This window comes from Drosophila subobscura, chromosome U (assembly GCF_008121235.1).
Source record: "Drosophila subobscura isolate 14011-0131.10 chromosome U, UCBerk_Dsub_1.0, whole genome shotgun sequence".
Lineage (NCBI taxonomy): Eukaryota > Metazoa > Arthropoda > Insecta > Diptera > Drosophilidae > Drosophila > Drosophila subobscura.
The window spans coordinates 23,776,817-23,793,594 of record NC_048534.1 but is presented as its reverse complement, the minus strand read 5'-3'; the positions used below and the strand labels follow the sequence as shown (position 1 = coordinate 23,793,594).

Below are 16,778 nucleotides of genomic sequence, written 5' to 3'. Positions count from 1 at the left end.
CGACTACCGACTGCCTTCTTATTTTTATTTTTTTTCTGCTCGTTGGAGGGTGCGACGGAGGGTAGCATGGAGACTGACTGGTGGTGCACCGACCGAGTGTTGCCAGATTGCTTTGGCTTCATGGTCGTTAGAGGCAGGGGCAGTAAAGGGGTTCTGTTCCGGTCACTGGAGAGGGTGTAATTCGGGTAGTCCTCTCCATTTATTGTTCACTCATTTGAAGGGGCAGTTTTTTTGTTGTTTTTTATAGACGTGTGATGTGTGATTATGGTTGGGGGAATGACTAATCGGAATTTATTTTGGCCAAAAAAGGAAGATAAGGCTTCCTTCCTTGCACAAAAGAGGGTTGTAAAGAAATGATTCACTTCCAACAAGGTGTATTTATGAATATTTATTGGTTATATTATCGGTTGATCGGAGACGAAGATTGCCTGAAGTACTGGTGAATGGAGGGGTTGGGTTTCCATCTAGACGCTATAATCATTTAATTTTCCGAGATCAACAAAAGTACCTACTAAGGTACTCTGGGAAAGGGTTGTAAATAGTTTCTTTATACGATGTCTGGACTTACCTTGCGAAAAGTTTAAAAATAAAAAAGCTTTCAAGTGTTTGGCAGTAGAACTTAACCCCGGGATAAAAACAGGCTCTTCTTTTTGTAGATCATCATACATACCTATGATAGGATCTACTATATCCCATCTAACTGTTTTGCGTACAACAATCTGGCAACGTCTTGTGCAACCTCTCATCTCTCGAGGCAACAGCATCAATGCGGTCAAGTGGTAAAAGGAAAGAAGGAAACAAAAGACCCAAAAAAACAGTCAGGGTCTTCGCTGGCATTGCTTCTGAGGTGAGCTGCTGGCCGGCTTCAGTTTGTGGTCCAAAAATACAGAGGGAGTATGTGCGTCCGAAAAGAGAGGGAGTAACGTTCGTCATGATCACGATAATGATAATGATGGTGATGATTGCCAGCGCACACCGAAAAGAAAAACCCGAAAAACAGAGAGACAAAGGTGGAAGCAGGGGTGGAGGTAGAGGCAGCGGCTGCTGTGCCTGTAATTAAGGCAGTGCACAGCGCACAGTGGAACTAAAATGTTTTTGTTGCTGCTGCTCGAGAAATAGCAAAACAGTAAACGGTGAACCAAAGCAGCAGCAGCAGAAGTAACAGCAGAAGCAATAACAACAGCGGCAGCAGTCGAACGAAGAAGTAGTTAAAGAAGGGGAAGAGAAGAGAAAACGGTAGCCGCCTCATAGGGCGAGCGAATTGTTATGCTAGTCGTTGACTTCCCCCATCAGCAACTGTTGCTGCTGCTGCTGCTGCCGTTGTGTGCCTGCTGCTGCTTTGATACCCAGTGACTGAATGTAGATTAGAAGGGTATATAGGAGTTGAAGAGATGTGTGCTTATAACAGGAAGAAGCAAGACTCAGCGAACCGAATTATGTATGAACATGAGCAACTAAGTGTCATATTGACCCAATAGGCTAATCCTATGATCAATATCTACTGATGCACATTTAAAGATGTAGCCAAAATGCAGAAGAATGAAATCTACAGGGTATGCCACAACTGATATCTCCATTGCATTACGGTTGGTTCCTCTACTTTGCGCTGTGTGCATATTTTGCATCGCTTTACGATTTTAAAATAAATTACTTGAAAATTGTGTAAAACATGTGGCCAACTGGGTGTCTGTCTGTCTGCCTCTCTGTCTGTTCGGCTGTGCTGTGGGGAAAGAGTGCTAGAGTGTGGGGGCCGGCAACAGGTTCATTGATCGCATTTGAAATGCTTCGTTGGCCCGACATTAGCGGCAGGTAGGAGGCAGGCAGGCAGGTAGGAGCACGGCACAAGATCGTTTTGGGTTGGGCCCTGGGATCGCATCGAATCGAATGGGGGGCTGGGAATGGGATCGTTGAGCCTAATTAATGATATTTAGGTGCATTTCAAATCCCCTGGGGGCTGTCAGCAGTACACGCATTTGTCATTTGTTCTTGGTATATTCTTTATTTAATAATTAAAGCTCTTATTTAGTTTTCTTTTTGCTTCATTTCTGTTTGGTTGTTGTCTTTGGTTGTTTTTTGTTTTTTCAACATAAAATGGCTGTCTCTGCTTGTATATTTTGTATGTGTTGTATATAATATAATATAATCATAATGCATACATTTATTATCGTGGAAATCTCTATTTAAAATATACAAAATATATATTGTATTTATTTTGTTTGGTTACTAAAAATGAAGCTTTTTCACTCATACGAACACTGAACCCAAAAAAAGGGAAATCAGCATTTTAAAGATCATATCTTTAAATGACAAAGTAACTACTGGATTCTGAATGCATTTAATATACATATTCTATATAATTATTGTTTGTTCTACAATGAATTAGTATGTGTGATGTGTGGCTTGTGGAAATGTCTCTGTCATCCTAAAAGACCTCAACTTATCAAAAAACAAAGTCAAAGCTTATACAAAATCTTTATCATAATATTTGAGCGTGTCTAACTAAGCAATTTATAATTTGAATCTATTTTGGGGAAGGGAATATGGGAAAGCATAGCAAATCATTGTGGATTCGATTTGTAACAATAACTATTTTCCATTATACTTATTTGAAATTTCGCATTAATTTGCATTTGTCGTAATTTCGAATTTTTTGGTCTCTAGTTTACGCTTTTTCTGTAAATAGACATTTATCTAAACTTTGAGCCTTTGAATACCTAAACACTTTCAATTTTCTATACGAATTCCTATATACATTAGACAATCAATTTTGGTCTGCTGTACGATCATTTTCTCTCATTTCTCGCGGCTAAATATACTATAATATTTATGTATATGTGTATGACATGACAACCTCACTAAACATAAGTATTTTTATGTGTATATAGATATATTATTTTTGTTGTAAGAATACACACCAAAAATTCAATTGTATTCATTTATGTTCAAAATAGTTTCAAACCCGCTTTGAATGACCGACTAAATTCCTTGGACTAAGCAATCATCTATCGACTATAACTAATTGTGGTTTTTTCCTTGGCTTACACTCTATGTAAATGTATGTATTTATGTATGTAATGTAATGTAATGTAATGTAGTACCCGTACTAGTGTCGAACAATGTTTGAAAATCGTTTTTTGGTTTTTGTGTTTTGTTTTTCTATCAATTTTAATCCATGAAGTAGCTAAAACTTCGACGCTTTCGACGGCTGCCCAAGACCGATCTGGAGCGCGTTTTTAACCTTAGTTACCCGGACTTAATCCAGCGGTCAATGGAGTACTCCAAGGCGGATATCCAGCTAAAAGGAATACATAATAATTACACAATGGATATAGGGATTATCTCAAGTGTTGTTACCGCTTCTTATCCATTTCGCTTTCAGTGCAAAAATAATAGTGACGCAATTTCGTTTCTGGTGGTATTATCTCGAATGAATTCTTCTTGCCGGACGCATTTGTGGACATTGAGGCCACCTTATAGCCGTGCAAGCAGGCCATTCCTAAAGAAATTCAATTAATTGTCTGGCTGTCCGTGTATCGTGCTGTGGTTGACTCACCGAATGCACTCTTGCTATTAGCATCTTGGTAAAAATAGAGGCAGGCATCCTTAAGTACACAATAGCGTTTCGACCAGCCGCACCACCTTGAGCCCAATTTCAGCAAATAGCCAAAGCAATCGGGCCGCTGAATGCTGGTCGGAGCCTGGTACAAGCAGCGCGCACTGTGAGGGGAAAATGATGTGAGAAACGAGCCCAGCCTCAAAGATCAGTAACCCACACACCTCTTGTCCAGCCACTGATTATCCTGGGCGGCAGCCTGGCGCAGCAGATTCAGCCATCTGTTGGCCAAGTCATCCGAGTCGGCGGCCACGTACATGGGTATGCCCTCGCCAGCGTCCACTTTGAAGGCAAAAGGCTTACCGATGTCCACGGGGCACAGATCCACAGTGTGCTTGGCCATGATCATGGCACCAACGGGCTGGGAGTCCTGGAAAAACATTAATTATGAATATGTTCCATCAAACTCTGCCAAGGATTCCACTTACATCTTCCGTTTTGTAGTAATACAGACAATTGTCTGGCCGCAAGGAGAACCAACGTCTCACCCACTTCTTGGCATTGGGCGCCCCCTTGGCCTGTCCGCTCTGGCGCCACAAATAACCGCTGAAGATGGGCTCGCTGGGGGGCTCCAGCTGCTCGTGCATGAGGACGCCAATGGTGCGGGCCACCTGTAGCTCCAGTTTCTCGCAGCCATCGTGGGCAATCTTCACGACCTCTGTGTGATGTTTGTCCAGCACCTGGACGCCATTAACCGATATAATAATGTCGCCCACCTCCAGGCCAGAACTCTCCGCTGGCGTCTCCGGCTCAATGGCAGCCACAACGACGGGCTTTGAGCCATGGATGCGGAAACCAAATTCACCCGAATCGCTCTTCACCACAACGGTTTTGTCCACGCCTGCGTGAGAGGAGAGAGAAATATAATCAAGAGAATTTATATACATATGTATATGGCGAAAGAGATTTGTTTGATTTGTGTGATTTTATTTCCGGAATCTGTTCCGTTCGCTATTTACCACTCGTGCCGTTGCTTAGCTTTGATATCACAAAACTTTCACGTGCCCATACCAAAAGCATTAGCTTTAAGACCTCCTCCAACTTGCGACGCACGGAATCCGGCGTGGAATTAGACGCTATTAATTCTGTGGCACAAACGAAAACAAAAAGGCTTAAACAATCATGGCCTTAAACCATGCGCATGGCGCCGCTGCTCCACTGTTTACCCACCAATCATTGGAACTAAGATTTTGTGTAAATATCGAATTTAGCCTTGGTAATAATCTCTCACAATTTTTCGCACTTTTATTTCACATTTGGGCAGCGTTTTTACGGTCGGCACACAACAAAGCACGCACCACAACTAGACACAAAAAACTACTACGAGTGTGTAGTTTATTTTTTACGGGTTCGGTCCAATGGTGCTGCAGCATATGTTTATCTGTCTGTCTCTATGCCAAGTGCCGGTCATGAAAATTCGGAGCGCCATCGACCGACCGACCGACCATTCATTATCTATGAAAAGTTCTCCCGCTCTGGCCAATGGCTCGCCTCTCTCGCAGCGCGCACGTTGTGCCAAAATTAGAATATTGTTTGGTTGTACACAGAAAAGGGTGTCCAAAGTGTGTGCTTGAAACAGGGTGTCTCAAGATTAAAGCAACAAAGTGCAGCGAAGAGTGTGGGAGAGTAAACTGTAACATCAGCCGCGACACAGCAACAGCTCGCAAATAACTGTAAATAAATCCTCTCTTCTACGGACACATTACGAAAAGAGGCGATCGAGTCTCTCTTTGCTCATTTCGTTCTTCGCTCAAGCACAGACCGATTCTTGCGCTTCTCTTTTGTAACTGTTTTTTCATTGCGTGTGCGAACAGGAGCAGTGTGTGCTTGAAACAGGGTGTCTAAAGATTAAAGCAACAAAGTGCAGCGAAGAGTGTGGGAGAGTAAACTGTAACATCAGCCGCGACACAGCAACAGCTCGCAAATAACTCTAAATAAATCCTCTCTTCTACGGACACATTACGAAAAGAGGCGATCGAGTCTCTCTTTGCTCATTTCGTTCTTCGCTCAAGCACAGACCGATTCTTGCGCTTCTCTTTTGTAACTGTTTTTTCATTGCGTGTGCGAACAGGCGCAGCTCGCTCTCCGAATGCAGTCAGCAATGTAACTGTTTCTCCCGTGTGTTTTGTTTACTTTGTTTTCACTTACGGAAATTGTTGTTCTTCTGCCGATGATACATCTCCAGCGTGCAGCGGCGTTGAACAAGACGATGGAGTATCACCTGGTACTTGGCATGGAACCCCTTCTCGGACTCTGTGGAGGCACGACGCTCGCGCGAACGATCTGTGGGAGAGAACAACTTAGCATCCACAGTCAAAGTTCGTTTAGGATTTCCTCTCACCGAAACACTGATGATCCAGCTGCGTCCACAAATCATCATCCGTGAGCCGCGTGTATCTGCCTTCGTCGTAGTGGCCCTTGTAGATGATATGCTGGTTCGGTTCCGTGCTGATATCGGGCAGCACGCAGGGACTGGAGCCAGCGGGACGTAGCACAGGAGTGTTGGGCAGACTGGGCGCTCGGCCACGCTCCTCGCTCTTGGCTCTGATGTTCTCCTGGCGTGTCTTGTAGTGCCTGCCCCGCTCCCCGGCGTGATAGCGCTCCTCGGAGCGGAAACGCTTGTCCATTTTCTTGTACAGCCGCTGAGTGGTTTTCGTGGTCACGGGAGAGTCGGCAAAGTCCGACGGAGGCTTCACAATGTCCGCCTCCTGCTCGATGTAGGGTATGGACTCCACAGAGTCTCCCACCAGCTCCTGCTGCTTGCCCTCCATCTCCTTGCCACAGTGGTGGCAGTGGCCCTGATCCGTGGCACTGGCCGCCGTGCCATCGGCTTCGCTGTAGAAAACCGAATCGGAGCCGGGCGACACCGAGCGCAGCGACTCGATGGATTTGGCTTTCAGCTGGCCCGTCGCCTCCGAGGCGGACTTGGAGTGAGTGCTGCTTACAGTGGGCAGTTTCGGCGACAGCAGCGATGTGGGCGTGGCACAGCTGTGTGGCTGTGGTTGTGGCTGAGGCTTCTTCATCTTCTCGTGGTCCTGCAGCAGCTCCTTCTCCTGCGGCGGCGGTGGTGCCACGCCAATGACTGTGGTGGTGGTGGTTTCCGTCGTTATGGCTGCCGTGGTGGGCACAATGCTCGGCCTGGGACTGGGACCCACTGTGGTGGTCATGCTGCCATCCAGCAGCAGTTCCGTATCCCCACTGGCGCTGCTAAGTCCGTAAATTGTGGGCCTCGTCCTGCGTGCCGCTGCCGCTGCCAGCACATCCTCCCTGGAGCTCTTGCGCAGCTGTCGCCGTATCTTGGGACGGAAACGTTTGATCTTGCTGGGACTTCCATTCTCCAGTGCGCCAGCGCTGTGCTGCTCCGGGGACTGCAGCGACTGCTTGCCCGCGAGCGACTTCTTGATGGGACTGGTGAGGGCGCGCATGTTCTCCTTCTCAATGTCCAGCTTCATGCTGGTCTTGCGCCGCTTGTTGTCCTCGTGCCGGAGGCGGCGAGCCTTGCAGGTGGTTGTGACCTGCTCCTCGTCGTCCTCCTCGTGTGGACTCTCGTAGTAGCCGGAGGAGGAATAACGCACCTCGCTGCGCTCATCCTCGGATATGGATTCGGGTTTGGGCTTCGCCATAGCCGCGGTCTCTGCCGCTGCATCTGTGACTTTGATTTGCTGGCTAGTGGAACTGGCCATCGACTGTGGTTGGGGTTTGGACTGTGTTTCCTTAGCTGGCGATTTGATAACCTGACAACTGCCCGAGGAGGTGGTGCTGCTGATCGAATGCGAAGGCGACTTTCTGGTCAGCTCTGCCACCGAGCCACCCATGGGGGACTTGAGCGACGTCTGCGACACTCTCATCTGCTTCTCCTTCTCTGACGAACCATCGTGCAGCAGATCCTCCCGCATGGAGTACAACGAGCTGGCACTCTCGAAGGAGCTGCCCGCATGGGTCTTATCCAGCTGCGAGCTCTGAGTGGAAACTGTGGAGAGGAAAGAGCAGAAATGGGAATTTAACAAAAGTTTCGGTAGATATTTTTTGAGGTTTTTCACAGCTAAAAGCATTGCGAGCAAGGCAACAGGCAACAACAACAAACTAGAGAGACAGAGAGAGAGAGAGAGAGATTTATAGAGAGAGAGAGAGAGAGAGAGAGAGCTAATAGGCTGTTTAACACTAGAACTAGTTCTAAGGATCTGTAAGCGGTGAGAGCGGTGATTGGTGGTTCACAAAATACTTTTCATTTTGGTTGATTGATTGATTGATTGGTTTTGACTTTCTGCTGAATGGAACAAGGCTGCACACAACATTGATGATGCTTACAGGACATTTACACACACACACACACACAGAGAATACTTTTGAGTGTCTCTCCCAAACCTGGCACTTGTGTCGCGGACGATGAACTGGTCGTTGTCGGCGGTGTCTTAATACCTGGAGTACGCTTCGAGTTATCCGTACAGGTGGCATACTCATCTGTATTCGTGCTGCACTCGGAGATGTCCGCACTGCGAGCATAATCCGGCACAGCCATGGGCAGAAATGAGGCATCCGAGTGTCTGCAAGGGGAGGAGAACTTTGCTTAACAAAAGCAAGACTGAGCTCTTGGGTGTGGCTTACCTTTGTCTCCCTGCTGGTCCACTCGGATACATGAGCTGCCGCGCATCTGGCACGGAGCTCCGGGGCATCATGGCACGCTTGAGCAGCGGCGAGGCAGAGTCCATGCTGGATGGGGTCACGGCTATGGCTGGCGGCGGCACCAGCGGCAGCGTGGAGGCAGGCCTGGAAGTGGTTGGCGTCGGCGTCTTGATGATCTTTGGCAGTGTCTGTAGGCCATAGGTGGGGCTCTAAAAGATGAAACAAAGATCAGCAATTACTCCCAAACCAACTCTCCTGCGTCCCACCTGTTCCTCAAAATCCAAGGCATCCGTATCCACGGAACTCCTCTGCTGATGCTGCAGCAGCAGGTTCTTGCGCTTCGATGAGGGCGTCAGCAGCAGATTGGAGCTGTAGGAGCCATCGGAGATGTGCTGATCGGCGGTCAGCACGGTGACCTGCGACTCGTTCCAAATGCCATCGGAGTGATCGCGTGTCGTGTCGTTGGCCAGCGAGTCTGAGGAGGGATAAGTTGAGACATTGGCCAGCAGCAGCTCCTCGCGGCAGGGACTGGCTGGGGTGGAGGGCAGACGTAGACCAGGTCCAGGCGCTGGAAAGATGCCCGCGGCAGCGGCATAATCATCGTCCAGGCTGACGGAACGCTTGCGGAATTGCGAGCGCTTGTCCTGAATGTCCTCCAGGATGAGTGGCGGTGGTGCTGCTGGTGGCTCCACCTTGCAGCCACAGGGGATTATGTTCTCATAGATGGGATCCTCATCCTCGGGATGCTCGTTCTCCGTGCGATTCCGCTCCGATTCGGCCTCCTCCTCGTCATCCTCCTCGGGGTCCTGCTCCTGTTCGTCGTCCTCCTCCTCGTCCTCGTCGCTGGGCACAAGCTCAACTTTTCTGGCCTCAACCTCGACTGACTTCAGCTTGGGAAGAGTCAAAGCAGCGGCCTGGGCCATCCGCTGCTGCTGCATCTTCCGCATGGCAATCTCCGCCTTGTGCTGCTTCCGGTGCTTCAGCTGCAGCTTGGGACTGGGCTTCGGGGACACGTGCGGCTTGAAGTCAATGAAAATCTCCTGCTCATCGCGTCGCAGCCCGCCGCCTGCCTGCGGCTCATCCGGGAAGCAGCTCACCTTGTCGCGCCGCCGGAAGGATGTGCGCGGCCCAAAGCCGTCGATGAGCTTCTCCGTCTGGCCATAGACCGGCATGGACTGGCGCCGCAGATCGTCCCTGCGGAACGGGGAGTCCATCATCTGTGGCAGCATGGACATGCGACGCGCCGCCTGCTCCATGCACACCTCCGAGCTGTAGCTCTCCGTTTCGTGTGGATGCGAGGGGCCATCCTCCTCCTCCTCATCGTCGTAGTACTCCTCCACATCCTCCGGCTCGTCGTCGTTCTTGCAGTACTCACTGGGCGGCGGCAGCAGGTGCGGACGCGTAAAGTCCAGTTCCACAACCTCCGTTATGTGTCCGTGCAGGGTGTCCGCTCGTCGGGGCAAACTGTTCGAGTAATAATCCGTCTCGGTGCGCGTGCGCCGCGGCAAGCTGTTGCTCTCGTAGTCGAAGCTCTCGTTGAGTGCCACAGCTGCGGCATTCACATTCACATACTCCACGTTCTGCTCCGCCGCAGAGGGACGTCCTGCCCGGCTCAAGTGCTCCATGCCCAGGCCATAGCTGTGGGGATCGAGCAGCGGCGGCGGTGGCTTGTAGTACATAATATTGTTCTGGGCATCCGAGAGGGTTTGCAGCGGCGTCACATCCTGCGATTGGGTGCGGTAGATCATTTCATGTGGGTAGATTATGCTGCAAGGGGAAGAGTTCGTTAGATCGATGAACTTGGATGGGCTATCTATGCCTCACCCCTGTTGATAATGCTGCGCCTGCGCCTCCTTGCCATTGGGTATCTCCGAGAGACTCTTTGTCAGCTTCTTGCCATTCTGCAGGCCATTGGTTTGTGCTCCCTGGGACACCACCTTAATGCGATGTGGCGGCCTGGGACTCAGTGACAGGACTTGGGTGCTGTACCCCGCCTGCCGTCGCGCCGCCGCCTCCGTTTGTGTGGCCTGAGTTTTCATCGCATTGCGAAACTTTTTCTCCACAATCAGAACCTCAGGACTGGGCGGCGGCAGGGCCAGCGGCAGCGGCTGTGGTATGATGAGGCCCAGCATGTTGTCTAGCGGAAGAGAGAAAAGTGTTGAATAATAATCATCATTGATTGATCGATGGCTGCTTACCCCCCAATGGCTGATGCAGATGAATGGGCGCATGATGATGCTGACAGGTTTGCAGTTGCACCGGCGGTGGCAGCCACGTTTTGGGCAGCGTGGAGCTCTGTGCAGTGGGCTGCAGTGTCTCGTACATGGAGCCAGAGGCAATGATGGGCTTCTTGCCACCAATCAGACGCTCCTGGCTGCTGGCCGACTTCAAGCGGCCCGAGGAGCGAAAACCCGCGTTGACATTATCGAAGCTGGTCAGCGTGTGCGAGCGAGCAAAGCTCACGTGTTTGGTTCTGCAGGAGAAAGTCTAAGGATTAAAAATGATTCTATATAGTGGGTCGATCCGTGGGTTACCTTGCCGCCTGCTGCTGCTGCTGCTGATGATGATGTGTGTGTGGCATCGTGGCATATGTGGGGCAGTGATACGAGCTGTGGAGTAAGTAAATCGCACACAAAGAACTATTAGCACAACTCTTCCCATTTGTTGCTTGCTCGTGGGACTATTATTTACATTTCGTTTTTATATTCAACTTTAATTTTCAACTATATTTTGCTCTCTTTTTTTTACTCATTTGCTTTTCGATCACGTGCAGACACAGAACATAAAATTAAAATATTTTTAGCGCACTTTTCTTTATGGTTTAATTAGAGTTTCTTTTGGTTTTTGTTCTTTTTCTTCTTTTTAGCTATTGTTTAATTTAAGTATTTAGTTTTTTGTTAGTTTTTAGGATCACTTTACATACCAAACATTTAGATTAGCGATTTGATTGGTGTGTGATGTTGGTGGTGTAGGATTTGGTGGAGCGCAAAGCTCGACATAATAATTCCGTAGCAAAACATCCTGGTAAAAGGATTCAAGTGGTGCTGTACAACAAGTTGCCCTTTACACATTTTGTTACATCATTTTTTTTGGTTTTGTTTTTTATTTTTTTAGTATTTGTGGGTTGGAATTTTGGTTTTTTTACAGTCGTTTTTTTGGTTTTTCGATTGATTTTTGGGTAGAGAAGGGATAGGTGAATGAATAACGAAAGAGTATACGAAAAAAGGTATTTTTTATACAGCATTTTTAGTTCTCAGGTTTCGGGCAGAAGTTATTGAATATTTGTTGTTGTTGTTGTTGTTTTTTTGGGAAGCAAAAAGCGAGCGGCGAGCAAAATGGATTTGTGATTAGAAAGAGTGGAAAGCGCTGAAGGAGTTTGTCTGTTGGGGGGCAAGCATTGGCAAGCGATAGTCATACGATACATACGAGGGTTACAGTGGAGCTATGGTAGAGAGTTACGAGTCTACGGATAGTGCGAGACAGTGTGAAAGCATGATCTAGCGAGACAGTTGGTGGCATAGCAGTTTTTAACAGTTTTTCGATTTTAATTTATTTTTGTTTATGTTTTCTGTTCAGTCATCAGCATATCGGAGCACATACCTATGATTCGTTCGGTACTCGCTATTGTTGTTGCTTTGCTGCTGCGGCTGCTGTCCTATCCAGGTGTATCTGCCGCCCAGATCCGGCTCACTCGACTTGCCCGTGCTCAGTATCGAGGCTGGCTGTCGTCGAAAATAGGAACTATCCAATTCGTGTGTGTCCGTGTAGTTGTTTTGATATCTAATCAAGGGAATTTAAATACTTTTCCCTTCATTTGTGTAGTTCTACTCACCGTGGATACTTCTCGAAGGGCGCGTAGGCTGCCAAGTTCTCATCGGAGGGCACGCGACGACCCACACAGCCGCCCAGAAAGCTGCCCGACTGCGTCTGTCCGCGTCGCGAAAGGCAACCAAAGAAGCGTTCTCGTCGCGGACGCTGCTCTATGCTGTGCAGCTGTCGATCTGTGAGGCAGTACTGTGAGAGAAATATATATAAATATTTATAAGAAATAGTTAAAGCTTGTTGCTCACCTGTTCCCTGATATCCCCGCGCGAGTAGACGCTGGCGCGTGGTTGTAGCTCGGTGGAAAGCGTGTGACGCAGTCGTCTTCGGCCTGTGTTTTCATCCTCGGAGTCATAGCTGCGATCCATGTGGCTGGAGTAGGTGGCCTGCGAGAATTTAGAGTGAGTTTTAGTTACTCATTTTTGAGGGAAAATTATCGAGAGGGATTTCTTCGCATATTTCTGGCATTTCTTTTGAACTACTCCGAAGTTTGTGTCTTAATTTGATTATTTTCCAAGCACTTTTCATTCTTTTCTGTCATACTCCATCTTTAACTCTTTCTCTCTGCCTTTTCACAGTTCTTTTTCCACAAAGACTTCTGCACTTGCTCTTCCACAATCCCTGACCTTAGCTCCATTTATTCCCTTCATTTATAATCTCTTTTAATGACTCAACTGCCATTTCAAGGGCTTCATTGCGTTGCTTTGCTAATCCTTTCCAACCTGCTTCTACCCATCCACTCCTTTTCCCCAGTTCCCTTTCAAGCGTTTTGCTTGACTCCCGAAGTAAGATTTCCATCGAAATAATTGTGTCAATCATCCGCAAATGGCAGTGGCAGTAGCTCCCCCTGCCTCCAGCCAATTGCCACTTGTGATTTCCCACTCTGCCACAAATTAATTGCCTGCGTGTGGCACACGTTACGTACCTTGGCGGAGACCTCAATGTTGCCCAATGACACAGCATGATGGAGACCTGCAAATGAAGTGCAATTTCTCAGAGAGAGAGAAGTACATAAAACATGGCGTAAAACACACATAAAATATGTGATTATGGGCCATGTTTTAGTGGGCAACTCAAGGACTTACCAGTGCCGCTGCGAGGACCTGCGACTGTGCCTGTGCCAGTGCCAGTTCCAGTCGTTGATGCTGTGCCCGTGCCACGCAAGGCAATATCCATTTTCAGCGAAACAAACACAAGTCAAAGAAATGAAAGAAAAGCAAAAAGGAAAGGAAAAGGAAAAGCGAAACAAGGGCAGGCACACACACACACACACACACACGGAGAGAGCGTAGACAAATCGAAATCTATGTAGAGATGTGTGTAAAATCTTCTTCGTTGTCGTTGCTGTTGTTATTTCTGCTGTCAATTGTTGGAAATCTCTCGCTTCAGCTGCTGCTGCTCCTCCTGCAACATCATCATCTGAGGCATCTTCGCAGTCGTCCTGAGCATCGTGGCATCAATATTGATAATTAAAATGAAAACTTAATTCCTACAAGTTCTGCGCTTCGTTGTCTTCGACTTGAATGGTTTCATTTGAGTTGTTATCCTTTTTTTTGTGGATGCTTCTTGCTGCTTCTGCCTTTTGTACACTTATCTCCCCTGTGGACTTATGCAAGGCAGTCCTCGTCCTCGTCAGCAATCGATTTTCGCGTTGGCTGCCCAAAAAAAAAAGGGGGAACCGTCGCGAAAAAGCACCGACAAGAATTTGGACTCCGTTTTCCGGTAGATTTTCCTTTGCTTCTGCTGCTGCTGCTGTTGTCTTTTGCTTGGACCAAAAAGTGCGTTTTCCTTGGTAGTTTTTTGGGTTTAAATTCTCCTTATATCTGGAGCTATTTCCATATCGTAGTCCTTTGCTTTTTTGCGTGTAAAGGTTTTTCTTGTGTATGTGTGCGTGTGTGTGTGTGTGTGTGTGGTGCGCTGCGTGTGGCTTTAGGTAACCCCCGACAGACGACACAGCGTTACGGAATGGCAAATTGTATCCAAAAAACAGGCTCCGTGCGCCGCGGCGTTGATGCTGGAACTGAAACGAAATGTGCGGCTGGGCACTCGCAGGATAACGTCTCGCATACGCGACGCACACGAGAGCAGGAGAGTGTGCGAGAGAGAGTCTGGAGAGAGTCTGGACTCTCCGCTCGCAGAGAGAGCGAGAGACTCCTGCTGGAAGCGAGGCAAACATTAAACAGATGTTCGGCATCTGTGGGGTGCGTGGCAGCAGCGACTGCAAAAGCGCAACAATGGACTTGTCTTCGCTCTAGCGCGGGTGTGGGGAGATGTTGTATCCGGACGCCTGGAAGTAGGCAACAGAGCGTGCGTGTGCGCATGACAGCGCAGCAGCGACGCCAGCAGAGGCAGCAATTGAAACAGCAGTCGCAGCCGTAGCAGAAGTGGCAGCATGACAGCTTCAGCAAACTCCGCGCGGCACGTACCAGTACCCAGTACCATCTCCCAGCAGCCAGCCAGCGGCTAAATTTCACTTAGAACGCGTGTTGGACGCGTCCACCAAAGTTGACTTCACACGACGGCGGGCCCTGCAGCTTTAAGCGGCACACACTCCCTCCCACTTGTCTTTTTTCCATCCCCCCCAGCCAACCCTCCCTAGTTTCGGGGAAGCTTTAATCGAAGCTTTTATGCCCTTGCCTTGCGGAAGAATTTAATTGGTTTTCGTGTGTCTGTGCGGGGGGCAGGGCCGCAGCTCGGCATTAGAGGAGTAGTTAGGTTAATTTGCTTGAGATATCTGCCACAAATGAAAGAACAAAGCCGCACAGAAGCCGCCCCAGGAACGGAAGTAAAACGCCGCTGCAGCTGGAAGCGCTTTCCGCCACAAAAATAAAAGCAAACATTTCGTCTGGCATACTTTTAGGGGTCGAAGTTAAATATTCTTTTTGCTGCTGCGGGGAAGGCAATCATTGTGCACCATGGCTGCCCCGTATACTGTTATTACAAGTAGTTGCCATACAATTTTAGAAGATTTAGCATTTGGGGAAAAGCAGAGGCAGAGAATGGCCGAGAATGTGGGCCATAAAGGTGCTAAATGGGCGGAAGGACAATTTTGGAGATTCTTAATGAATAGTTGGGGATTAGTGGCTGGATTTTGTGTCTTAGGGGAAGCTTAAGCGGCTAAACACTTGGATAAGTTCTCTAATTTCAATAAATCATAGTTTGAAGACGATTTTAGGATACATTTTTGATCTGAATTTCATCCATAAAAGATTCATTCGAAAACCAAATGTATTTTAATCAACGCACAGTCGAAAGAAGGAACCCATAAAAAGCCTATAAATTTGCATTATTTCCAAGACTTTTGTGGCTGTAAAGAAGGTAAACATTCGGGACCATTTCGAGCCATTCCTCACAAAGGATCAATGTCAAAGGGGAGGACCTCAGGTTACTCAACAAAGAGTTGCTTGACGCTCTCTCTTTTTTGCAGCTAAAACGATTGGTACATAAGTATGTCAATAAGATTATATACTTATGAATGATGGCCCAGCCCAAGACAATGGCTAGCCGCCATGTAAGCGCAGAGTAAATCATAATTTCCAAACCTTTTGCTTGTGGCTGAGTCAACAAGTTGAGGCAGGGATCATGAGCCCTTGAGCCATGACAATCTTTAATCAGTTATATAGCCAAAATGCCCCGAACGGTGCCCTAAACATTTCCGCATATACGGAAAACCATCTACGAGCAGATGACAATAGTTTCCGTTTCCGTTTCGGGCGCCGCAGCGTGTGTGTTTGCTTAGCCAAAATCAACCCCCAGCCTAGGATAAACCCACGCAGGGTGTGTGTGTGTGGGTGTGCCTGTGCTTCTGGGTAAAATAAACCATATCTATGTTTGAGCTGCGCTCTGTGTGCCATGCATATGTATGAGTATATCTATGAGGCCTGTGTGTGTGTGCAGCAAATTGTCTTATGGCTTTTCGGCCAGGCTGCCTCTGTGAAACTTCTCGCCCGTCGAGCCGCTTACTACGCAAATATTCCGAGGCTTAAATGTGCTCTGCTATGGCGGCCGCCCAAGTCAATATCAAGCATACGCACTGTGCGCTGTGCGCTGTGGCTGTGTCTGTGGCATAATGCATGAAAAATTGAGCATGTCATTGACGTTGTGTGGAATTGTGCTCTGCGTCGATTGTGCGGCCTCTCGTCGGTTGTTTACAGTCTAGGCACGTACCATAATGGGTAGCTTGGGGCTGTGTGTACATACAATATATGCAACATTAAGAGGAGGTCTTGACTTTGGCGAACGGCTAGGGTAAACTTTTTAATCGGCGCCGGCTTTACAGTGCCACACAGGGTGGGGGGTCGCTCTCTTTTTGGGGCATGTTGTGGCAACACACACACAAATTGACGCTTCATGTTAATGCTATTAATTAATAAGTGAAATATGACATTGGCAGTGCTGTTGAACTTGTTTATTAAATTTTAGCACGTAATAAATGAAAACTTTACTGTGGCCAATGGCAAGCATCCATTGTCCTTTGTCCACGTCGTTTGGGGTTAAAACTGTTCATCCTGGGGCTGTCATTTAATGTCACGACCCTAATTGAATGGAATTGAATATAGTTCCGAAAGCTTGAGCTAAGGTTTCCATTTAGTTGCTGTCCTTTATTAACATTTATCACACTAAACTACTAATGATAAAGAGTTACAAAGTTGTCTTGAGTTTCTTGCTTAGGTTTTGCTCCAGAAAAATTCCCATATCTAAATCTTGGCACAGTTAAAAA

General features: G+C 47.8%; 1 protein-coding gene across 4 annotated transcripts; it reads right to left on the bottom strand.

The window, feature by feature from the left end:
* Positions 1-2,034: 2,034 nt before the first annotated feature.
* Positions 2,035-14,081, bottom strand: LOC117901047. Of its 4 annotated transcripts, none has more exons than XM_034811654.1 (19): positions 13,144-14,081; positions 12,984-13,030; positions 12,307-12,444; positions 12,069-12,250; positions 11,837-12,016; positions 11,160-11,297; positions 10,771-10,845; positions 10,435-10,709; positions 10,061-10,373; positions 8,503-10,003; positions 8,219-8,445; positions 7,979-8,157; positions 5,955-7,583; positions 5,762-5,896; positions 4,042-4,454; positions 3,778-3,983; positions 3,554-3,717; positions 3,355-3,496; positions 2,035-3,295 (listed from the first exon to the last, which is right to left on the bottom strand). In XM_034811654.1, exons 1-19 carry the CDS (start codon positions 13,232-13,234, stop codon positions 3,244-3,246), a joined length of 6,087 nt encoding a protein of 2,028 aa, XP_034667545.1. In that variant the 5' UTR covers positions 13,235-14,081; the 3' UTR covers positions 2,035-3,243. The 4 variants fall into 4 exon arrangements, with proteins under 4 accessions (XP_034667545.1, XP_034667547.1, XP_034667548.1 ...); XM_034811656.1 differs by having other exon boundaries at positions 3,155-3,295; positions 8,033-8,157; XM_034811657.1 differs by lacking the exon at positions 11,160-11,297 and having other exon boundaries at positions 3,155-3,295.
* Positions 14,082-16,778: the final 2,697 nt, after the last annotated feature.